The 25761-nt window shown below is 43.0% G+C and overlaps 1 protein-coding gene across 3 annotated transcripts in view; it reads right to left on the bottom strand.

Moving 5' to 3' along the window:
* Positions 1-25761, bottom strand: part of RNF157 (ring finger protein 157) — a 74851-nt gene that overhangs the window by 47788 nt on the left and 1302 nt on the right. For 2 of the 3 annotated variants that reach the window (XM_055575188.1, XM_055575189.1), the window contains exon 2: positions 9374-9492. In XM_055575188.1, the coding sequence (XP_055431163.1) occupies positions 9374-9492 (119 nt within the window). Of the gene's footprint in view, positions 1-9373; positions 9493-24515; positions 24676-25761 lie in introns of all 3 variants that reach the window. The other variant, XM_055575190.1, reaches the window with a different exon arrangement.

The following is a 25761-nucleotide window of genomic DNA, read 5'->3' on the forward strand; positions in this document are numbered from 1 at the left end:
AGGATAAACAAAATGTGGTCTACCTATATACTGGAATATTGCTCAGCCTTAAAAAGGAAGGAGATTCTGGGACTGCCAGAATTCTGGTAGCCCAGTGGCTAAGACTTCAAGCTCCCAAAAAATGGGGCCTGGGTTCGATCCCTAGTCAGGGAACTAGATCTCATGCTGCAACTAAGAGTTTGCAAGACAAGACTCCCACGTGCCTCAACTAAAATTTCCTTAATGCCACAACTACCACCTGGTACAGCCATTGACACTTTTTTTTTTAAAAAAAGAAGGAAATTCTGATATAGGCTACAACCTGGATGAACCTTGAAAACATTATGCTCAATGAAATAAGTCACAAAAAGACAAATACTGTAAGACTCCATGATACAGACTTCTCTAGAAGTCAAATTCTTAGAAAAGGAAAAGGGCGAGTTCGTATTTAATGGGGACAGAGTTTCAGTTTTGCAAGATGAAAAGAGTTCTGGAGCTTGGGTGTAAAACAGTGTCAATGTACTGACATTGGCATACTTAAAATCGCTAAGATGATACCTTTTACGTTATGCGTATTTTGTCACAGTTTTAAAAAATGAAAGTAAGATTGAGAAGATAACATACCGAACTGGGCGGGTAGTCACCTCTGGGGAGAGTCCAGGAGTAGGGAGACAGGTATTATAAAAGTGCTGTTTTTAAAAAAAAACCCTTACATAAAGGTCTGTAAAGCCCTATTCGCATTTTAAAAGTATAAATATTCATAGTTTAGCTTTTTTATAGTCTGGATTTTCTTGGACTCTCAGGTTGTTAAAAACAGGACCCAGTCACACTGAATCTGACATTTCTAAAGGTGAATCATTGCACCTTGACACCCAGAGGCTGAAGCTCCCAGCTCTACTCCTCCCCATGCTGATTCTGATGTCTTTGTCTTTCTCTACAAGCCCGCAACCATTTCTTAGCACATTGCAACCCGGTGCTCGGTGGTAAAGAATGGACCTGCAGAGCAGGAGACCTGGGAGATGTAGGTTCAAGCCCTGGCTCAGGAAGATTCCCTGGAGGAGAAAATGGCAACCCAGTCCAGTACTTTTGCCTGGGAAATCCCATAGACAGAGGAGCCTAGTGGACTACAGTCCGTGGGGTCACAAAAAGACAGGATTGATTGATTCAGCATGCAACCCCACTCAGCAGACCACACCCTTCCTGCAGTTCACTAAAAAAAAGTATTATTCTATGAACTTCCTTCATTTTCCTACTTTTATATACTCTCCTAGGCCTATTTCCTTCCTGTGCTTAGCGATAATCCTTTTTCTATTTTTAGAGAAAATATAAATGCTTTCAATTAAAAAATAAAAACATGTCCACTGGGGAAAATTCAAACAACACAGAAGGATATGAAGAAAGTACCTCCTGTCACTGATGCAGCCCCAAGAGTTACCCCTGTCACAGGTTCAAATGCTGTGTGCTCATGTATTTTTATGCACCAGTAAATATCAACATAAATGTATGCACAAATATTTTATACACTGTTACTAATACTTTTATCAGAAGTGAAACCAGACTCTACATTATATACAGCAACTTGCTTTTCTTGGTAAATGACGTGGTAATGGATACATTTTCATCTCAGTAAATACAGCTCTACCTTATTTTTGGCTGAGTACTAGTTCATAGTATAGACACGCTATAATTTATCTGATGATTCCTGCCTAATGTGTGGAAAACTCACACGTATCTGGTGTCAAAGTGAATCAGGGCTGCAGGAGAATACTGAGAGCAGAGGAGACACACGGAAGTATGTTCTTCCTCTACATGGACATTTGGAGACGAGAAATAGCTGGGCCATAGATGAAAAGTAAATATGTACTGCAAACTGAATGTCCAAAAAAATAAAAAACAGCTGTAGTAAAAGGAAGGAAGAGGGAAAGAAGATAGACAAAGGGCAAAAAATCCAATTTAATACAAACACACACCCACACACTCCTTCCATGGACTTTACATTGTGCCATGAACTCATGGCATCACTGACTCAGTGGACATGAGTTTGAGCAAACTCCAGGAGATAGTGAAGAACAGGGAGGCTTGACACGCTCAATTCATGGGGTCGAAGAGTCAGACAGGACTTAGCGACTGAACAACAACAATGGACTCAATTATGCCCCCGCCCCCGTTCCTACATTGAAGCCCAACTTCCAAAGTGACTATATGTGGAGATGGGGCTTTTGAAAGGTAATTAGGTTAGACAGGGTTTCCTTCAGAGAAGGTGATGGCACCCCACGCCAGTACTCTTGCCTGGAAAATCCCATGGGCGGAGGAGCCTGGTAGGCTGCAGTCCAAGGGGTTGCTAAGAGTTGGACATGACTGAGCAACTTCCCTTTCACTTTTTACTTTCATGCCTTGGAGAAGGAACTGGCAACCCACTCCAGTGTTCTTTCCTGGGAAATTCCATGGACAGAGGAGCCTGGGGGGGCTACAGCCCATAGGGTCGCAAAGAGTTGGACACAACTTAGTGACTAAACAACAACATACGGTTAGATAAAGTCATAAGGGTGGGCCCCTCAAGATGGGAGCAGAAATAGAGCTATCATTCTCTCTCTTTTTCCTTTTTGGCTGCACTGAGAGGCTTGCACAATCTCAATTCCCCAACCAGGGACTGAAACCCAACCCTTGGCAGTGAAAGCCCAGAATCCTAACCACTAGGGAACCCCCAGGCTCTTTCTGCCGTGTGAAGACCCAGTAGAAGGCAGTCATGGCAAGTAAAGAAGAGAGAGGGCCTTCACTGGCAGCCTGGTCTGCTGGCACCTTGATCCTGGACTTCTCAGCCTCCAGAACCATGAAAGATGATATCTGTTGTTTAAGCCACCCAGCCTATGGTATTTTGTTACAGTAGCCTGCGCAGATGAATAGAGGCTCTAAGGCCGTAGATATCACTGTACCTGTGGCCAACTTGCCTGGTTACACTGGGGCCCGGGCACAAACCAACCTTCAGACTAAACACCTGCAGAGTGCCCTGTTTAAATGGTAGCTGCCCCCAGGGGCTCTGCTCCTCCGTGTCCTCTGTCTTGACTTCTCCCCTTTCCTCAACTTGAACTGCCCAGAACTCTTGGATCCTCTTTTTTTTTTTTTTTTTTTTTTAATGTCGATATCCTAGTTCAGACACTTTTCATTCTTAACCAACATAAACTATGACTTCTGGGCTATTTTCGCCTTCTGAGATGGCCCACACTCTGTCTATGGAGTGTGTTTCTCTCTAGATAAATGCACTTTTTATCTGAAAAGTAAGATAAGCTACGACTTCCTAACTGGCCTCTTCTTCTCTTTCTGACTCGCTCTACACTCTGGGTTGATTTAAAGAATTAACTTTCTAAAATGGAAATCAAAGCACTATACTTGTCACTGTTCGAATTCTTAAAATATTCCAGCAAGATGGATATTTTTTTAAATGCCTCTGGAATCAAGATATCTCTCCATAACTGACAATCCTAAGGTCACTAAACCTCCAAATGATTTAGAGTTTTAGCAGTAATTTAGCTCAATAAAATAAGATCTAGGACTTCCCTGATGCTGCAGTGGATAGGAATCCACCTGCCAATGCAGGGGACACAGGTTCAATCCCTGGTCAGGAAGGATTCCACATGCCATGGAGCATACTAAGCCTGTGTGCCACAGCTATTGAAGCCCGAGCTCTGGAGCCTGGGAGCCACAATTACAGAGACTGTGTGCCTAGATCTCCACCATAAGAGAAGCCTCCACAACGAGAAACCCACGCACCACAAAGAAGAGCAGCCCCCTGCTCGTGGCAATTAGAGAAAGCCCCAGCAAAGCAAACAAGATCCAGTGCAGCCATAAAAAAAGAAAAGGAAAAAAACTCTTAAAGAAAAAAAAGATCTGATGCAATAAAGGACCAAAAAACCAGCATCAGTTCTTCTGCCACCTAGGGAAGGGGAGGGTGGCCTCCACTGTGATGTACAAACACCACCATCTCACCTCCTCTATACAGAGACCAGAGCAGAAGGACCTGTAGAAGCCCTGTTCACTACTTAAGATAGTTAACAACCAGTGAGGGGATTTGTCTGGTTGTCCAGTGGTTAAGACTCTGAGCTTCCAATGCAAGGGACATGAGTTCAATCCCTAGTCTGGGAACTAAGATCCCACCTGCCACGTGGCTTGGCCAAGAAAATAAAAAATTGAAATAAAATAAGAAAAAACTCACAACTAACTTAAAAAAAAACAAAAAAAAGTGAGTATGTGCTCCACCCAGAACTGTAATTGCAGAAATATCCAACCTGAAAGGCTAGCGAGTGCATGCAGCTAGCATTGATGCATACTTCTCTTCCCCTAGCAATTCCAATGCATTTTTCAAGCATGACATTCCTACAAAGTCAGAACAGCCTCCCCGTTACAAGAGCGTAATTTGAGAGCCTGAGTGATGGACCCTTGCCAGGGTTGCAAAGAGTTTGGGTTGCAATCTTCACTGCCAGGGTTGCAATATGTATGTAAAATTTGCAATCTTGATTCCGACCTCTCCTCAACCGTCCTTCCATACACATACACACTCTGGTTCTTTAAATCTGACCTGAAGACTTGATATTACATCTGACTTTGATGGATAGATTATCCTAAGTGGGAGATGAGCTTCCGTAAAAACTACAGGCCGAGCCATAGCTGAATGGTATGATCTGAGTCTGATCATTCAAAAGATGACAGGAAATACGACAAGTCCCAGAAGCCAGGAAGTCTATGGCCTTTATAACTTAATCTAACCATTTATTTCAACATATTGTGCCCCCATCTCTTTGGAAAGAGGAGCCATTCCTGCCTGGGGCTGCTGGATGGCTTTATAAGGCTGTTCTCTTTCCTCTGCAACCCAACGCCCGTCTACCGACACTGAGATATGTTAGCGGAGAGTAGAGGTCAGCTCTGGAGAACTCAAGTGACCAGTCAGCCTTCAGCCGCTGGGCCTTCCCCTAAACAAGCTGACGTGCGGTAACAGCAGGCGGCCAAGGTCAGGTCAGCCGGTGGAATTACACACCAAATACAAACTCTCTCAAGAGACACTTGTGAGAACGTGTCATGGCCATGCTGGCTACTCTCTCCACATTTCACAAACTGCCCTCGAGGATCTACTCAGACTCACATACAAGATGTGGGCAGGGGTCCTGAGTACCCCCAACCTGACCAGCAGGAAAGGGCAGAGGACCCCAGGCTCTGGAGCTGGACTGCTGGGTTCAAATCCTGAGTCAGTCACTTCCAGGCTTTGCAATCTTTGCTTCAATTCTTTGTGTCTCTTGCTTTTCATCCGTCAAATCAGGACCCTCCTTGTTAGGGTGTGAGGATGTAACCGAGTAGGACCCTATGCGGGCCTTCCCTGGACAGGCCTTCCCCCATATCCTCTGCTTCAGCTCCTCTCTGAAGCACCTAGATAATAGTATGTGATGCAAATTTCCTGAGTTGTTTTGCAGATCTGAAAAAACTCCCACCAAATAGAAGAACTACTTGATGACCACGAGCACACAGCCCCAGGCCTCCTGGAGCCTGAGGACTGATAAAGTGAACCCCTGTGACACCCCCTGCTCCCTCCTTATCAGCCAGTCAGAGAACTGTGCACAAGGCGATCACATACCTCACAACACCGCCCACCTGCCTCGCCTGCCATTTCAAAGTGCTATGCTGAAACTCTTTGAAGAGTTGAGGCTTTTTACAGCATGAGCCACCCATCTCCTTGCACGGTCCTGCAGTAAACCTTTCTCTGCTCCACACTCTGGCGTTTCAGTTCCGCCTCACTGTGCATCCCCCTTGAACTGGCATCAACAAGGACACAAAGAGTCAACACATACAGAGAACTTGGATCAACCAGCCCTGGCAAATGGTAAGGGTTCACTAAATGTTAGCTATTATTAACTAAGAAAGGGAAACAGCAAAGGGAAACGTGTTGCATTCTCTACTTCCACCTCCCTCTTTGAAGTTACTCCGATCTGCTTTCTTAACGTGAAATGATGATCTCCTTTGAAAACATTTGCTCTGTGCAACATGAAGCATGTTTAACGATTAGTCCACAAAAACAACAACAAAAAGGCCAATGTTGATGGCTTCTTTGGGAGAAAGCCTGCAAGTGAAGGTCAACGCTGCTGTCCGGGGCTCCTGGAAGAGCTCGGTCATTCCCGGGCTCACAGAAGTGTAAACAAGACGGTTACACTTTGGGGAGGTTTGTCGGCCAGCATAAACCTCAAAATTAGCCTAAAGAAGTGTTCCCTTGTTTTTAAATCATCTTTATGGCCTGAAAAAGTTTTTTTAAAAAAACCTACACTTTAAAAAAGTATATAAACTATTCTGACACCAGAGGAAAGAAAAAAGGGAGGAAGAAGCGGATGCAAATGGCCAAGTCCCTGTGAGAAGAAAGGGTTATTTTTCAAGCATGAGCCTACTTCCAGGAAGTAAGGGAGTTCTTATCTGGCTCAAGCAGAAAAAAAGATCATTCCACTCTAAAGGCTAAGGTAACAGTAGAAAAATCAGATAGTAGACATTTGATAAGTATGAATTGTCATAATTGACTGTGAAGCAGAAAGTACTTGGTATTTTGAAAGTACTGTTCAACTAAGAATTGGTTTCTGAGATGGCACAGTGAAAAATCCATCTACCAATGCAGGAGATGCAAGTTTGATCCCTGAGTAGGGAAGATCCCCTGGAGAAGGAAATGGCTTCCCACTCCAGTATTCTTGCCCGGAAAATTCCATGGACAGAGGAGCCTGGGGTGCGGGGGTGGGGGGGGGTGGGGGGGCGCTATAGTTCATGGGCTCACAAAGAGTTGGACATGACTGAGCACACAGCACCGGGGTGTGGTGGTGGGGGGGTTGTCACTCCAGATAGAAAAGTGTTGTTAGTCGCTCAGTTGTTTCTGACTCTTTGTGACCCCATGTACTATAGCCCCCCTAAGCTTTTCCGTCCATGGAATTTTCCAGGCAAGAATACTGGACTGGGTTGCCATTCCCATCTCCAGGAGATTGAACTAGGGTCTCTTGCATCGCAGACGGATTCTTTACCTTCTGAGCCATCAGCGAAGCCCAGATGGAAAGGAAGAAAACAATAAAAACCATCAACAACAACCAAAATGCTTTTTAATTAAAGCTCCAGATGGAAAATCGTCATCAGATTAACCTTCCTAAAGACCAAAAAACAAATGATTTCTCTGGGGCGCTCATCTGCCTAAAACACTTCAGTATTCCCCCAGAGCCTGTGGGAGAGGGTGGAACACACCTTGAGGGAATGGAGCCCCCACCTACCTTTCCAGCCTTGCTTCTCCACCAGGAAAGGTCCACTCCTGCCAGACTGGCTTCCTTATTTGTTCCCGGGGAGGAACAAACCATGCTCATTTCAGCTTTGTGTCCCCAGCGCCTCCCACAGTGCCTGGCACACAGCAGTTTCTCAGTAAATGGTTGCTGATTCGACAGAAATGTGAATGCGTTCACGCCTGTGCCCTGTGCCTCCCTCCTGGGAAGCCCCTCGCCCACCCACTTCATGAAGACTCGGCCATCCTCCAAGGGCTCCTTCTCAAAACCAGCACCAAAGCACCGGCCCTTGCGATTCTCCTCCCCCACTCTCTATACCTAAGAATCCCAGCCCTTTCAGACCTTGATTGCTATTGAAGTATCTCTTGTTCCTGTGTTTGGCCTGCCCCACTAAAATAGGAGTTTCTGGAGAACGGCAGGATATTGTGAAGCAGAGGGAAGCAGTGGAAAGGTTATTGATCTGCAGCTAGGCAGATCTAGTTATGTGGCTTTGGGAAAAATTTTCTGAAAGCATTTTGAACAGGGCCTGGAACACGGTGCGCACTTCATAAAGGCTACTGGGCTTCCCTGGTGGCTCAGTGGTAAAGAATTCGCCGCATTGCAGGAGATGTGGGTTCAGCCCCTGGGTTGGGAAGATCCTCTGGACAAGGAAATAGAAGCCCACTCCAGTATTCTGGCCTGGAAAATCCCATGGACAGAGGAGCCTGGCGGGCTACAGTCCATGGGGTCACAAAAGAGTTGGACGCGACTTAGCAACTAAACAACAGCAACAAAAGCTATCACCACTGTTCAGCTCTCGGAACCTCAGTTCTCTCACTTACAAAATAATACTGATAACAAATTCTCTGATAGGTAGGGTTTTTTAAAAAAAAATAGTTTTTATTTATTTATTTATTTATGGGCCTTGCCATGTGTCATGTGGGATCTTAGTACCCGGATTAGGGACTGAACCCTGGCCCCTGTTGGAAGTGCGGAGTCTTAACCACTGGATCACCAGGGAAGTCCTAAAGTGGGTCTTTATGAAGATTAGAAATAATGTCTGAAAAATCTCTAGGGCCTTCCTTAGCACAAAGTGGCCAATCAGTAGCCACATGGCAGCTATTTTTGCAAAGCTTCATGCTGGGTGCAGAGAAAATGCCCCATAAACATTTATGGAATGAGTTGAATGAATGGAGAGACAGTCTGATATCAACTCAGATATCGAGGGGAAATTTGTCAGTCATTCATTCAACAGATCTTTATGAAAGGCTTATCACAATGTCCCAGGCTTTGCTCTGGGTGCTGGGTTTCGACAGTGGCACAGCCCCCTTGCCCTGGGAAATGTACATTCTGATGCAAAAGGCAGATAACAGAGGTGACAAGGCAACAGAAGCTTATGTGGTATTAGGAAGAACTGATGTTTTCGAATTGTGGTGCTGGAGAAGACTCTTGAGAGTCCCTCGGACTGCAGGGAGATCAAACCAGTCAATCCTAAAGGAAATCAACCCTAAATATTCACTGGAAGGACTGATGCTGAAGCTCCATTACTTTGACCACCTGATGTAAAGAGCTGACTCATCGGAAAAGACCCTGATGCTGGGAAAGATTGAGGGCAGGAGGAAAAGGGGGTGGCAGAGGATGAGATGGTTAGATAGCATCACTGACTCAACAGACATGAATCTGAGCAAACTCTGGAGGATAGTCAAAGACAGGGAAGCCTGGCATGCTGCAGTCCATGGGGTTGCAAAGAGTTAGACATGATTTATCGACTGAAAAACAACAACGTGATAATTAGTTGCTATGAAGAGGAATGAAAAGCAAGGTGAGGACAAGCTAGGGACTGGGCAAGGGAAGTCTGCAGAGGCGGCGTTCAGGCAGAGCTTCAGAGGGGCAGATCCTAGGAAAGCTGGGTTTTGTGAGCTGTCCTCACCCTCAGGCAGACTGGGTACTTTTCCACGGGGCAGCCTCTGGTGCCAGGAGACCCTGCTCCACCAAAGAGGCTGCAGTCTGGCTCCTCTCAACTCAGACCAAGCCGCAGACACTGCTGAACCAGCAATTACAAACTTATTTTGACAAGACCATTTGACTCAGCCACTTAGCCCCGAGTGGAAGTAAACGGATGATAACCATACCGCCACTGGTCTGTTCCCCAGAAAGTTCAGATCGCTGTTTTCTCCGAACAAGTAGCCTTCGGGGTGAGTTGAATCAAACTTCTCTCCTCCCATAATGAAGTGGCTGGCAAAATAGCTTCCTAGAGGGCGAGAGACAGAAACCAGTCAAACTAAGCCAAGTGAACAAGCGGATTCAGGGGGAAAGAAAAAAAATGTTAACCCTTCAACAAACAATTAGAGCCATTTCTAACCCTAGGGAAATTTTCTTATCTTGACTGGGGATAATGGCACCAAATACGCAAAATCCTAGCAGTGAGAACCCAAGATTATCAAATATGAAATAGATCACTGTTTTCCTTTTGACATTCTTTTTTTTGGCTGTACTTCATGTGGTGTTTCTCTAGTTACAGTGACTGAGGGCCTCTCTTGTGGTGGTGTACTGGCTCAGTGGTCTCAGCACACGGGCTTAGTTGCCCTGTGGGATGTGGGATCTTCCCAGACTAGGGATGGAATCCCCCATCCCCCGCACTGGCAGTCAGATTCTTAACCACCTGATCACTGGGGAAGTCCCTTTTGACATTCTTAATTGAATCTTTACGGTGATCTGCCTATCACACCAAGAAGCAAAAGACCAGAAGGCCCCACAAGGCACATTAATGAATATATATATATGTATTTTGTTCCTGAATTTTCCCTTACACTTGAAATGGTTATTCCTTATCCTGCATGTACTCATGAATCTTAACTGCAGGTAGCACATGCACACACGCACATACGTTCCTTTGCCTAGACTTTTCATACACTGGCTCATACCCAGACATAGTAGTCTCAGCATTTCCCTGCCAGTTCCGTGTATACCTCCATCACCCGCCACAATGAAGGCTCCTTGTGTTCCATATTTGCTTCAAAATGATGGTTTAATAGGAAAATACAAATTAAGTAACACTGCCCCAGGCTTTACCAATCAACTACCACACAGACTCTTGCCTGGAAAATTCCATGGACAGAGGAGCCTGGCAGGCCAGAGTCCACTGGGTCTCAAAGAGTCAGACACAACTAAGCGACTGGGCACTCACATACCACAGATTATATGGCTTAACTGGACAAGTTTAGTGATTTTGAAAGACACAGACATGCATATACACCCTAGTCCCAAATTCACTGGCAGTCTTCATGGCCAAGGTTACAGGGACATCAGTCAGGCCCCACCTTGACCAGCCAGGAGGCAGGAATATTTTCAACTCTCCACTAACCAGAGGCAATCTGCAGGCAGGGTCAGGATCCCCAGCTGCCTCATCCAGACAGATGGAGGACGCAAGCCAGGACATGATGGCACTAAGTAACCAAGGGAGGCTTAGGTAACACTGCCCATTCCATCTGGGAACACTCTCCAAATCTGATTAAACGCATGCTTCTCACATATTGGATCAACAACAGATCCTACCGCATAGCACAGGGAACTGTGTTCAATATTCTGTGATAAACCACAATGGAAAAGAGTATAAAAAAGAATGTATATATATAAACAGAATCATTTAGCTGTACAGCAGAAATTAATACATTGTAAATCAACTATACATCAATAAAAGCAAAACAGTAACAACAACAAACCCCACATGCTTCTTAGCTCATATTTCTATAATCTAACTCTCCCATAAAGGTGAATGGTTCAAAAGTGAGTGACTCGGCCATATCACGTTCCATCAATCTCTCATTTACCCCAGTTCTTGGATTAATACAAAGAACTTAGAATCAGCAAAAGTCTTCTTTATGTGTTATATGGCTAGGATATATGTTTCAATTTTTTAGGCTTACAGAAAACTCTAAAAAATGAGATTCAGCACTTTCAGCCTGTGAAGAAGCCGCAGCAACAAAGGCAGAGAAGAAAGCTCTAACAGGAAAATGGAATCAAACATTCATTTTTTTGGATTTTCTACTCAAGGAGTTGCTTTGGTCTAGAAACACATTAAACCAAACAACATGGATAAAATCCCTTGCCACAAAGTGAGGCAATTCTTTAATTAACCAGCAAGCAGGAAAACACTGAGAGTCGTTGTTATTTTAATTCCTAAGTCGTGTCTGACTCTTTGGGACCCCAGGGACTGCAGCCTGCCAGGCTCCTCTGTCCATTGGATTTTTCAGGCAAGAATACTGGAGTGGGTTGCTATTTTCCTCTCCAGCGAATCTTGCTGACCCAGGGATTGAACCCGCATCTTCTGCATTAGCAGGTAGATTCTTTTACTACTGAGCCACCTGGAAAGCCCCTTGTTTGAGGGTAAAAGCAGCTGAAACCAAAGCAATCGAGGAGGAACCCTTGAAAGTTACCCATCAACATGAAAACACACAGGGGCAGCCATCCGCAGTGATACACAGCGCGATTCATCATTTAGGAGCTTAGTTATAAATTATTTATGTCTAGCACTTACTAGCCCTATTTTCCACGTGCATAATTTATAGAGAAGGAGGTGCCTAGCTGTCACAAACAGAAGCAGCCATCTCAAAGAATTTGTCATTTACTGTTGAACATTAGGAAAATATATTTTTACACATTAGACATTAGACATTTACTATACATTAGGTGAAATTAGGAAACATGTTTACATTAATGGGTGGCTTGCCCAGATCATGAATAAAGAATGGGGAGAAGCAGGTTTGGTGTCTGGAGTGGTACAGGCTGAGTTCAATCTGGGACACGCTGAGTTTCCAGGACCTGGGAGCCATCAGGTGAGGGATGTGGGGACAATGAAATCAACGGATAATCAGCTTATACATGGTAGTGATTGATTCTGGCAAGAGAAGAGCACTAATGGCTTCAGGGTTAAAGGCTTCGGGGTTAAAGCATTAAAGATGGCAGGGTTCTACTGGAAATGCCCTTTTGGGGACAGCCATGATAATAAATGAAATTACCCAGAAAGCAGTTTATAGAGCTAACCGTAGCCTTGTCTGGCATTTAATTTTATTTTTTAACTTTTAACTTAATTTTTAATTTTTAAATAAATCTATTCAGCTGCACAGAGTCTTGGTTGAGGCATGTGAACTCAGTTGCCGAATATGGGATCTAGTTTCCTGATCAGGGATCATACTTGGGCCCCCTGGAATAGAAGCTTGCTGTCTTAGCCTCTGGACCACCAAGGAAGTCTCTATTTTATTTTATGACTATTTAAAAAAAAATTTTTTTTGGCTGCACTGCACAGCATGTGGGATCTTAGTTCCCCAACCAGGGATCGAACCCACATCCTCTGCATTGGAAACTCAGAGTCTTAACCACTGGAGTGCCAGGGAAATCCAGCCTTGCTTGGCATTAAAAATCAAGAGCACACATATACAAAGACCTAAAAGGAAGGCCAATAATCCACAGGTGAAAAGGAGAATTTTTTCATTTTGAGAGAAGTGTCAATGCCACACTGATCTCCCTCGACACAGTTAAAATACGAATGCCTCATCAGATAAAAGAAAAACGTTCCGTTTGCTCAGGCTGCCCAGAGGTAGGGATCAGGGCGCTGTGACCTAGACGGTGTGGCCACATCAACAGATGGGAACACCAAACACACCAACAGTCCCTGAAAAAAAAGTGCCTCGTGGACGGTTCGTGCACATTTTTGCTTCTTAGCGCCGTGCACTAAGATCAGAAATGCTGTGGAAAAAAGAACTACACGAAAACATGTCTTTGCCCATGTGTGGGTAGGAAACAACACACATGACTAGTAGATTACCTGCAAGTTTTTTTTAATTGGCTATAATTTTTACTTATTTTATAGTTTTTATTTTACTTTGTAGGCCACCTATGTAGCATGCGGGATCTTAGTTCTCCGACCAGGGATCAAACCTGCAGTCCTCGCACAGAAAGTATGGAATCCTAATCACTGGACCTCCAGCGAAGTCCCATAGTTGGCTATAATTTATTAACCAAATCATAACTGGAATTCTTTGCAGGCTTTAAGAAGCTACATCTTGGGACGTCCCTGGTCCGAGGGTTAAGAATCCACCTGCCAATGTAGAGGATGTTGGTTTGATCGCTGGTCCGGGAAGATTCCACATGCCAAGGAACAACGAAGCCCAAGAGCCCCAACTACTGAGCTCAAGTGCCCAGAGCCCGTGTTTCGCAACAAGAGAAGTCAGTGCACCTAGAGAGCAGCCCCAGCTCGCCGCAACTGGAGAAAAGCCCTCGTAAAGCAATGAAGACCCAGGGCAGCCAACAATAAATTCAATTAAAAAAAATCTAAACCTTATTTTTAAAAAGACATATCTTGTGGTAATCATTTTGCAAGATACACACAGATCAAATTATCATGTTGTACCCCTTAAACTTACAGAATGTTGTCAATTATATCTCAGTAGACCTGGAAAAAAGAAGCCACATCATACACAAAAATTATATACTTTTAAGAAAAGTTTTTATTGAAATATAGTTGATTTACAATGGTGTGTTAGTTTCAGGAGTATAGCAAAGTGATTCGGTTATAGATATACTTTTCCATTACAAGTTATTACAAGATACCGAGTAAAGAATATACCTGCTTCTGCTATACAGCAGGTCCTTGTTGGTATCTACTTCACATATAGTAGTGCAGACATTTCAATCCTAAACTCCTAACTTATCACTCAACCCCCCAAATTGTATTTAAAACATAAGGTGTGTGTGGGAGGGAAAAGGGGGAGTCAGTGATTAATGGGTATAGTTTCAGTTTTGCAAGAAGAAAAAGTTCTAGAGATCTTAACACTAATGAACTGTTAACACTTGAAAATGGTTAAGGTGGTAAGTTTAATGTTATGCATTTTTAACCACAATAAAAATAAAACATCAAGGGGGGAAAACCCCATAAGGTATGGCCCAGAATGATCAGTACTAGTACAATTCAGTATATATATATATATATTTTTTTTTTAGTATTAGAGAAAAAAAAGGCATCCAGATTAAAAAAAAAAAATTACTCACAAGGGAAGAAAATTACACTATTATTGTTCTTCCAGATCGCACTGTTCAGTAATAATACACCATGACAGGACTTCCCTGGAGGTGCAGTGGTTGACTCTGGTCTTCCACTGTAGAGTCAAAGGTTCAATCCCTGGTCAGGGAACTAAGATCTCACATGTCTGGAGGTGTGACCAAAAAAAAAGCAAGCCACATATGTAATTTTAAATTATCTAAGAGCCATATTTTTTTAAGTAAAAATAATCAAAATTAATTTGAATATATTTTATTTAACCCAATGTTAGATAGTCTAACAACCCAATATATCTGAAATATTACTTCAACATGTAATCAATATAAAAATATTTTCAGGTGCTAGTCACATTCTTTTCTCGACTATCTGCTAAGAAGAACACAGCTCTTTGTTACTCACCATGTGAAAAAGAAATATCTTGAAATTAACAATCTAAAATCGTTTACCCAATGAACTTACACTACTGGGGTATATTCCTAACATCATAACGAAAGTAAATGTTACCCAGTGGGTTCCAGAATTTATGTCTGCCCCAGTGAGATATTCTGACATTTGCCACCAAACCGCTATGAACTATTACATCACACGATAAAGGGCAGTTGACACTTCTCATTCTTCTTCAACTCTGTATTTAATGGATACCCTAAATGTTAACAAAAAAAACCTCTTAATTTGGGGGGACTTCCCTGGCGGTCCAGTGGTTAAGAATCTGCCTGCCCGTGCAGGGGACACAGGTTCGATCCCGTCTGGGAAGGTTCCACACACCTCGCTTGTAGCAACTACTGAGCCCACGTGCCTAGAACCGGTGCTCTGTAACAACTCACTTTAGTGAGAAGCCTGCACACCCTCACGAACAGTAGCCCCTGCTCGCGGCAGCTAGAGGAAGCTTGTGCACGGCAGTGAAGACCCAGAGCAGCCGAAAACAAAATTAATTAACTTAAAAAAGATAATGATTCTTCCCCCAAACAACAAAAAACAGTTTGCAGCCTTCTAGGTTTTCCTATACATATATAAGCACATTCAAGTTTTCGGTTTTGCTTTACTTTGTTTTTTAACCTACTTAAAATATTACTCATAGTGATCTGCATGTAGCTTTTTTTCCTCTAATGTAACACTGGCATCTTTCCATGTCTGTACTTATGGACTTATGGATTGACTTCATTGTTCTTTTTTTTCTGGCCCACTCCAATTAGCTTACAAAATCTTAGTTCCTTAGGGGATTGAACCCAGACCCAGCCAGGTCCTAACCATTGAACCACCAGGGAATTCCCAACCTCATTGTTCTTAATGACTATATAATAATAACCCCTTTTTGAAAGCTTACTCTATATACCAGCGCTATACTAACAAATATTACATAGGTTATTCCTTACAACCCTATAAGGTGGGTGTTAACTATTTTTTTTTTCTTATTTTACCAAAGAGGAATTGAATGCCCAGAGAGGTTAAGGACTTTGTCCAAGGTCACACAGTTAAGAAGAGGCAGTGCCATGCCCCAAATCCAGCTATTTTTATTCCAGAGCCTGTGTGTGCTCTTAACTATTATACTGTAATCCCATTGAGTGTCCAGATTGAATTAACTGTTTCCCTCCTGATAAACGCTCCCTACTCCTTCTAGTTTATGTTGCTTGCCTGTTTTTGGTTTTTTTTTTTAATTGTTTTTACATCTGGAATTTGTCCTTGTGAACTGTGTGAGATAAGGGTTTAATTTTTTTTTCCAAATAGGAAACATCACTAACATAATTTCTTGACTATTCCATTTCCCCCACTAATTATTTTACTTTCTTATTTATTTATGGTTGTGCTGGGTCTCCATTGCTGCTGGGCTTTCTCCAGCGGCGGCGAGTGGGCTTCCTGTCTACTCGCGGGGCCTGGGCCTCTCATTGCAGTAGCTTCTCTTGCTGCTCAGTCAGGCTCTAGATGTCTGGGCTTCCTTAACTGTGCTTCCTGAGCTCTAGAGCACAGGCTCAAAGGTTGTGGCCCATGGGCTCCTCCACTAACTGAAATTTGATTTTTATCATGCTATGATCTGGGTCCTATTCTATTCTGAACAAGTATAATATAGGGGTTTTTTTTGGGGGGGGGGAGCGCCCCGGGGTCTCAGCTGTAGTATGCAGGATCTTTTAGCTGTGCCATGTGAACCCTTAGTTGCAGCATGTGGGATCTAGTTCCCTGACCTGGGATCAAACCCGGGGCCCCTGCATTGGAAGTGTGGTTGTCTTAGCCACTGGACCACCAGGGAGGTCCCACAATATGGTTTTAACAACTGTAGCTTCACAGTATATACAGCAAGGCACAGTCAATGGACCCAAACCTTTCCAACCTTCTCAAGTCCCCAACCTTGACCCTTCTACCTGTTTTGCTTCTACTTTGTGGCACTCCTTAAAAACCCTTTTCAGTTACCAAAGTTTCAATACCTTCAACTTCCCTATATTTGTATCCATACTTTCTTCCCATCTCAAGAAGATATTCCTATTTTCCCCATCGCAAGCTTTATTTTTCACCTAGGTTCTCATTCCCAACTAACTCTACCTCCTCCAGACCTCATCAGCAACCATCCTTCTTACTCAAGATTTCCATTCCTTGTTCTCCACTGGCTTTTTGTTTGCCTCTACAAACATATTCTCTCCCTGACTTAAAAACAAATGCCTTAAGACCCAACCACCCACCCATCCATCCACCCCCCCCCCCCACTCATCTACCCACCAACCCATCCACCCACCAACCCATTCATCCATCCATCCATTCCTCCATCCTCTGTCTGCTCCCACCCCCACATCCAACAACCCCTCCAATCTTTACAGCAGTTTCCACCACTGCGCTGAAACTCTTCTCTGGAACGCCAACCAGGCCAACTGTCTTTTCTCACACTTCATTCACCTTATGAATGCTCAGAAGACTTCCACACTAATTTCTTTCTTTTTTAGCACTTCTTTATTTGACTGCTCTGGGCCTTAGTTGTGGCACGTGGTGGGCTTCCTCTAGTTGTGGTGAGCAGGAGCTGCTTTCTCGTTGCAGTGAGGGGGCTTTTCACCGTGCTGGATTCTCCTGTCGCGGAGCAAGGGCTCTAGAGCTTGAGGGCTTCAGGAGCTGCAGCCCTTAGGCTCAGTGGTTGCAGCTCGCTGGCTCTGCAGCACGAGCTCAGTAGTTGTGGCGTGCGGGCTTAGTTGTCCTGAGGCATGTGGAATCTTCCCCGACCAGGGATCAAACCTGTGTCCCCCACACTGGCCAATGAATTCTTAACCACGGGACCACCAGGGAAGTCCTCAAGCTCTTCTCTTAATTTTATTCAACTGGCATAAAACACTCGGTATTGCCTTTTTTCATATTTATTTATGTATTTGGCTGTGCTGAGAATTAGATGCAGCATTCGGGATCATCCATCTTTGCTGCGTGTGGGATCTAGTTCCCTGACCAGGGATCGAACCCGAGCCCCCTGCATTGGGAGCTCAGAGTCTTAACCACTGGACCACCAGGGAAGTCTCTTTACTGTTATTTTTAAAAACAGTTTTTATTGAGGTATAACATACACAGCATAAAATTCATCCGTGCTACAATTCAATGACTTTGGCAACTATCATCACAATCCAGTTGAAAACATCACCACCACAAAATGCTCCCTCATGTCCATTTACAACTAATTCCCCTCCCACCCCCAGCCTTAAGCAAACCCTGCTCTGCTTTCTATTTCATTGTATTTGCTGTTTCTAGTCCACACATACAATAATACATCATCTTGTTTCTGGCTCCTTTCACTTACCACAATGTTTTTGGGGTTAATCTGCATTGTGTAGCATATATCAATAGCTGGTTTCTTTAAATTGCTGAATAGTATTGTAATGTATGAATATACCTTATTTTGTTAATCCATTCACCAGTTGATGGACATTTGGATTACTTTCAGTTTTTTGATCATTATGAGCAATGCTGTTATGAACAATTGAACACATGTCTTTGTGGGTATCTATGTCTTCATTTCTTTTGAATAGATTTACTCATTGGAAAAGACCCTGATGCTGGGAAAGATTGAAGGCAGGAGGAGAAGGGGACGACAGAGGATGAGATGGTTGGATGCCATTATTGTCTCAATGGACATGAATTTGAGCAAGCTCCGGGAGATGGTGAAGGACAGGGAAGCCCTGGTGTGCTGCAGTTCATGGGGTCGCAAAGAGTCGGACACGACGGAGCCACTGAACAACAAGAGGAGTGCAACGCTAGATCATAAGGTAAGTTTATGTTTAACTTTTTAAGACACTCTCAAACTCTTTTCCAAATTGGCCATTACCATTTTGCATTCCCATCCATAAGGTACAAGGATCCCAATTTCTCTGCATTCTCACCAACACCTGATGTTGTCTTTTTTACTGTTGCTTTCCTAGCAGTTTTGAAGTGCTATCTCATTGTGGTTTTAATTGTATTTCCCTAATAACTACTGATGCTGAGCATCTTTCCATGTGTTTATTGGGTATTCCTGTATCTTCTTTGGTGAAATGTCTATTCAACTCTTTTGTCCATTTTTAAATTGAGTTGTCGTCTTAATATTGAGTTGTAAGAGTTGTCAAAATATTCTGGATGTAAATCTTCTATGTGTTTTGCAAATATTTTCATTCAGAAGGTGGCTTGTCTTTTCATCTCCTTAATGCTGTTTGAAGTAAAAACATTTTTAATTTAGAAGAAATCCAATTTATCAGTTTTTTCCCTTATGGATTTAGCTTTTGGCATTGTATCAAAGAACTCTGCCCAATCTGAAACAAATACATAGCTTCTCCTATGCCTTCTTTTAGGGGTTTTATAGTTCTAACTCTTGAATCTAAGACTTTTTTTTTTTTTTTTGGCCCCATCACGGAGCATGTGGGATCCTCAACCAGGGTTTGAACTCTCACCCCCTGCATTGGAAGGTAGAGTCTTAACCACTGGACCACCAGGGAAGTCCTCTTTGCCATCATTTAGTCACTAAGACGTATCCTACTTTTTTTGTGACCCCATGGGCTATAGCTCACCAGGCTTCTCTGTCCATGGAATTTCCCAGATGAGAACACAGGAGAGGGTTGCCATTTCCTTCTCCAGGGGATCTTTCTGACCCAAGGATAGAACCTGAGTCTCCTGCACTGGCAGGCAGATTCTTTACATCTGAGCCACCAAGGGAATCCCTGGGGAAGTCCTAGGTTCCTTTTAAAAACAGCTTTATTGAGAGATAATCCACATACCATACAATCCATATATTTAAAACATACAGTTAGATGGTTTTTTAGTATATTCACGAGTTATGCAACTATTCATCATTATCTAATTTTAGAACATTTTCATAATCCCAGAAAGAAACCCTGTTAGCAATTACTTCTCATCTCCCCCTCCCCCAGCCACTGGCAGTCACTAATCTCCTTTCTGTCTCTATGGATTTGCCTCTTCTGGACATGTCATATAAATGGGATTATACAGTATATGGCCTTTTGCCTCTGGCTTCTTTTACTTCGTGTTAGTGTCTTTCCGGTTTCAGCTAAGCTATAGCACATATCAATATGTCATTCCTTTTCATTGACAAATAACACTCTGCTGCACGGATTTACCACATTTTATCAGTTGTTCCAGTTACCAGTTGTTGAACATTAGGGTTATTCCCACCTCTTAGCTACTATGACTAATGTTGCTATGAACATTAATGTACATGTTTTGGTATGGAATACTTTTATTTTCATTTTTCTTGGGCATACATACACACACACACACACATCCCTAGGACTGTAACTGCTGAATTATAAAGTAACAAAGCATTTGAGGAACTGTTAAACTGTTTTCCATAGCAGCTGTACCTTTTTACATTCCTATCAATGGTGGACCAGGATTTCAGTTTCTCCACATTCTCACCAACTCTTACTATTTGTTTTTAAAAATTATTGCCATCCTAGTGGCTGTGAAGTGGTAATCTAACTGTAGTTTTGATTTGCATTCCCCTAAAGGCCAATAGGAAAGTTATGACCAACCTAGATAGCATATTCAAAAGCAGAGACATCACTTTGCCAACAAAGTTCCGTCTAGTCAAGGCTATGGTTTTTCCTGTGGTCGTGTATGGATGTGAGAGTTGGACTGTGAAGAAAGCTGAGCTCCAAAGAATTGATGCTTTTGAACTGTGGTGTTGGAGAAGCCTCTTGAGAGTCCCTTGGACTGCAAGGAGATCCAACCAGTCCATTCTGAAGGAGATCAGCCCTGGGTGTTCTTTGGAGGGAATGATGCTGAAGCTGAAACTCTAGTACTTTGGCCACCTCATGCGAAGAGTTGACTCATTGGAAAAGACTCTGATGCTGGGAGGGATTGAGGGCAGGAGGAGAAGGGGACGACAGAGGATGAGATGGCTGGATGGCATCACCGACTCGATGGACGTGAGTTTGAGTGAACTCCGGGAGCTGGTGATGGACAGGGAGGCCTGGCATGCTGCGATTCATGGTATCGCAAAGAGTCAGACACGACTGAGCGACTGAACTGAACTGAATGTGGGTGGGCTTCATCCAATCAGTTGAAGGCTTTAAAAGCCAAAACTGAGGTTTCCCAGAGGAAAAGGAATTCCGCTGTAAGACTTACATACATATGTACGGCTGAGTCCCCTTGCTGTTCACCTGAAACTACCACACATTGTTAACTGGCTCTGCTGCTAAGTCGCTTCAGTTGTGTCCGACTCTGTGCGAGCCCACAGACGGCAGCCCACCAGGCTCCTCCGTCCCTGGGATTCTCCAGGCAAGAACACTGGAGGGGGTTGCCATTTCCTTATAACTGGCTATACCCCAATGCAAAACCAACAGTTTAAAGTATGGGGAAAAAAAACTAACACAGAAATCCTGCCTGAGTTTCTCGTCTCGCAGCCTGTCCTACAGATTTCAGACTGACGAATACAACATCAGTTCCTGAGAATCCAGCTTGCTGGCCAGCCCTACAACTTTCAGACTTGCCAGCCTCACAATAATGGAGGCCAATTATATGTGTACATCTCCCATGGGTTCTCTTTCTCTGGAGAACCCTGGTGATACAGCCACCATAGAGCCTGTATTGTTAATCCTCCCTTCTGTGACCCTCATCATGAACTACAAAGTTGATTTGAGGGCTTCTATCCTGATGCTTGCCATAGGCATCAAAATCCCAGGATCAGAATCTACACACTAGCACACAGCACAGTGCATCAGTGCCTGATAATGTGCACTGACTGTAATAAACAGCATGAGAAAAGGGTTGCTAGGAGACAAAGCACACAACCACTATCATATAAGGAAATCAAAGGCCCTCAATCATAAGACAATATCGAAAAGTGAAAGAAGTCAGTCTGCTCTCAATGAAGTAACGTACAAATAAAGCAAAAATACTGGAGGTTTCGAAAGTAGAATTACCACCTTCTAAGCATTCAGAAATAATACCAGCATTTGAACTCTTGATCTTTATGACTCCATCATTAAATAGAACAATCATTAGCCTTATTATGGTATTAAATGTATGTACTAAAAATTTTAGAAACCTACTTAATTTTATTTTTTACCTTTTTAAAATATTTTTTTATGTGTGGACTATTTTTAAAGTATTTCTTGAATTTGTTACAACATTGTTTCTATTTTATGTTTTGGTTTTTTTGATCTCAAGGCACGTGGGATCCCAGCTCCCTGAACCATGGATTGAACCTGCACCCCCTTCGTTAGAAGGCTAAGTCTTAAACTTTGGACTACCAGGGAAGTCCCAAGAGACCTGCTTAATTTTGGTTAATGCATCAATCAAAATTTGCCAAAACCAAATACTTCTTTATTCTGCAGTAAGTTTCCCTGGTGGCTCAGTGGTAAAGAATTCACCTGCCAACGCAGGAGACGAGGGTTCGATCCCTGGGTTGGGAAGACCCCTGGAGAAGGAAATGGCAACCCACTCCAGTATTCTTGCCTGGGAGATCCCATGGACAGAGGAGTCTGGCCAGCTACAGTCCACAGGGTTGCAAAAGAGCCAGACATGACTTATCAACTAAACAACAACAAAGCTAAGAGAAACTTTTATAACTGTACGACCAGCAAAGACTTAGTACCCACACTTTAGAAACTGCTCTTGCCCTAGGACAGACCCACTTGACAAGCGTATGTGTACTCCAATACAACAAAAAATTTGGAGAATGATGATGTTAGCTGCCCAGGACTTTGATTACCATTCTGAATTTTATTTACTTTTTAAAAAATTATTTACTTATTTGGCTGCATCAGGCCTGAGATGCAGCACGCAGGATCTTTGTCCCCTCACATGGGATCTCTAGTTGTGGTGCTCAGTGGTTGCGGTGTTTGGCTGGGGGTTTAGCTGCCCTGGGGCATGTGGGATCTTAGTTTCCTGACCAGGGATCTAATCCCCTGCATTGCAAAGCATGTTCTTAACCACTGAACCACTAGGGAAGTTTCACCATTTTTAATTTTTTAATTTTATGTTTTTAACATTTTGTATTGAAGTATAGCCAATTAACAATGTTGTGAATAGTTTTAGGTGAACAGCGAAGGGACTCAGCCATACGTATACATGTAACCATTCTCCCCCAAACTCCCCTTCCATTCACGCTGCCCAGTGACATCGAGCAGAATTCCATGTGCTATAGAGTAGGTCCCTGTTGGCTATCCATTTTAAATACAGCCGTGTATACATGTCCATCCCAAACCCCCTAACTATCCCTTCCCCATCTTAAATTTTTATAATAAGAGGTTTCCCTCTTAACACCTGAGCAAAATGAATTACTCCTATTTTCCAATTTGCTCAAATAGGCAAGAGGGAAATGAACTTGATTTATCAGGTACTGAATTAAAATGAATGTCTTTACGGTATGCTACAGAGAAAAACAGAACCAATGACTCTTATCAATATGGAGACACCTTTCAAAAATTGGGCCTGCGCGCATAAAAACAACACCTCAGCAAAACCATACCTTTGCTGAACAAATGATCGTGGGCTTTGAAAGAAACAAAGATCTCAGAGGACGATTTAAAAGCACAGAATGGCTTCCAACTCAAAAATTACAAAGGCACAATCCTGTGCCTTTTAGCACTGTGAAGAACAGTGCTAAAAACATCTTTCTATGCTAATGTAGAAACACTCTACAGCAACAAATTCCCATCATACCTCCTGTTATTTAAATGATTAATATTTGTGTATTTATTAACAAAGCTAAAAACTGCCTGAGAACATATGCATAACATTAATCATTGCTGCATTGTTTGTAACAGTAAAAGGTTGGGGCGGGAAGACTCTTCCAAATGTTCACCAGTAGGAGACTGTGAAAAACTAATAGCATGTACACACCAAGGAATGTTATATAGTTGTTTTATTTTTTAAAAGAACAACAATAACAGCAACAACAACAAAAAAACCTCTAATATGGAGATAATAGAAAAAGATCTCCAGTATCTTTGCAAGTATAAAAACCAAAACAAAACAAGGTGCAGAGCAGTCTAAATAGTTACACTTGTATTTACACAAGAAACTCTGGAAGAATTCCAGAAAGTGGTTAGGTAGGTATGGGCGGCATACAGGGAGGACCTGGGTAGATGAACAGCACTGTGAGAACTGGACTCTCACTGTATGCCTTTTCATTCTTTTCAACTTTGAACTATGTGACTATATGACTAATTCAAACAAATAATTAATTCTAAATAATTTTAGGCTATTTTATTTTCGCCTATCTCTAGTAAAGAAAAAAAAAAGCTATAAACCCAAGTGCCAACATGAAATCAGCTGTTCTCAATATCCTTTAAATGTTTCCAGGTCAACATGCGTACAAAATTAAGGGGTTCCTTTAAAAAATACAAAAAGCAGAAAAACCAATCTCTGCTGGGCACTGTGACCATCATTACAGGGACAGATGACCTTGTGCTTGCTGTGAAGTTATAGAGACTTCCTGGTGAGCCAGAGGGCGGTCCCAGCTCAGCCAGGTTGGTCACCTGGAGAAAGCTGATCCTGCTGTTTGCTTTGTTCCACTCTCAGTACCAAAGATAGGGAGACCTCAAGATCAACCCAGTCTGATCCTTCAACAGGGAGACAGGCCTCTGAGTTTTGTACCAATACTGATGCAGAATAGCCTCCATTCCACAAATCATCAAGGATGGGTTCAAAATCCAATTCCTTAAGAAAGGCAGAGGCTGATGGTTTAGTAAGAAGAACACTAACTTGCTGGGTAACCTTGGCCTTTACCAACTCACTTCTCTGAGTCTCCATTTTCTTACCCGCCAAACGAATGGATCAGGGGCCAGATTCTCTGCAAGGTTCCTTTGGGGCTCAAATACTATAATCCAGGGACTGCCCTGATGGTCCAGCAGTTAAGACTCCAAGCTTCCAATGCAGGGGGCATCAGTCCGATTTCTGGTAGGGACTCTGTATGCTGCACTGCCCGGCCAAAAAAACAAAAAATATTATAATCCAATAGTCAGGTAAATTTAAAGACCACACGAGGGACTTGCACCTGCCTTGCAATGTAGGGGACGAAGATTTGATCCCTGGTCAGGGAACCAAGATCCCGCATGCCATGGAACAACTAAGCCTCTGTGCTGTAACTACTGAACCCTCGAGCCACAACTAGAGAGAGTCCTAGAGAGAGTCCATTCTCTGCAGAGAAAGATCCCCGTGTGCCGAAAAGAGGCAACACAGCCAAATAAATAAAACAATAATAATGATAAAGATCACGAGAAAGATAGCATATGCCTCTAGACTAGCGCATATACGCCAAGTACACAAATTTTCAAGTACACAGAGGTCTGCCAACTGGGACATGAATGTTCTGATTCCTATTTTCTGTGTTTTACGTTCAACATACAAAATTTGGTCCACTTGCTACAAAGATTTCTCTCGTGCAAGAGCTCTGATTAAAAAATGAGTTACCATTAGGTGAAACTTTTAAAAAAGACTGGTAGAGCAGAGATGATGATTGAAGACTATAAGTATGGAGGGTGATGGTTAGGCAAAGTTTCAGTTTGGTCCATTACCCTTTTATTATCATCATCCAAGATCCACAGTTGCATCGATATCCTTTGGGGACTTTGATCGACCTATGCTTATTCTGATAAGTGAAGGATGGATGAATACTCTTCTGAGGCAGTGAACTCCAAGTTCAGCAAAACACGCTCCATATGCGAATCAATAAAAGCTAAGTGATTTCGGAAAAGTCCACAAATAATTGTGTGTATTTTTGTCGACTAAAAAGCAAAATGCATGCCTCCTTTAGCACTGGGTTCATACAGTCGTAATTAGCCAGAGCTTTATTAAAACACTAATGATGCCTCCCTTGATCTCAGACTGTACTAAAGCAGCTCAAAAGCATATTCATGTCTGCGACGATTCATTCTTTGGCACAAAAGCAGTGTGCCACACGGCCCTGGCAGACACACGGCAGGGGGCAGGTTCATTGTCTGGTCCCAGCCTTCACCTGGCACAAACTGGATCCACTGCTGAGAAACCAGCTCATCTCATTAGCAT

Source organism: Bubalus kerabau, chromosome 4, assembly GCF_029407905.1.
Source record: "Bubalus kerabau isolate K-KA32 ecotype Philippines breed swamp buffalo chromosome 4, PCC_UOA_SB_1v2, whole genome shotgun sequence".
Taxonomy (NCBI): Eukaryota; Metazoa; Chordata; class Mammalia; order Artiodactyla; family Bovidae; genus Bubalus; species Bubalus kerabau.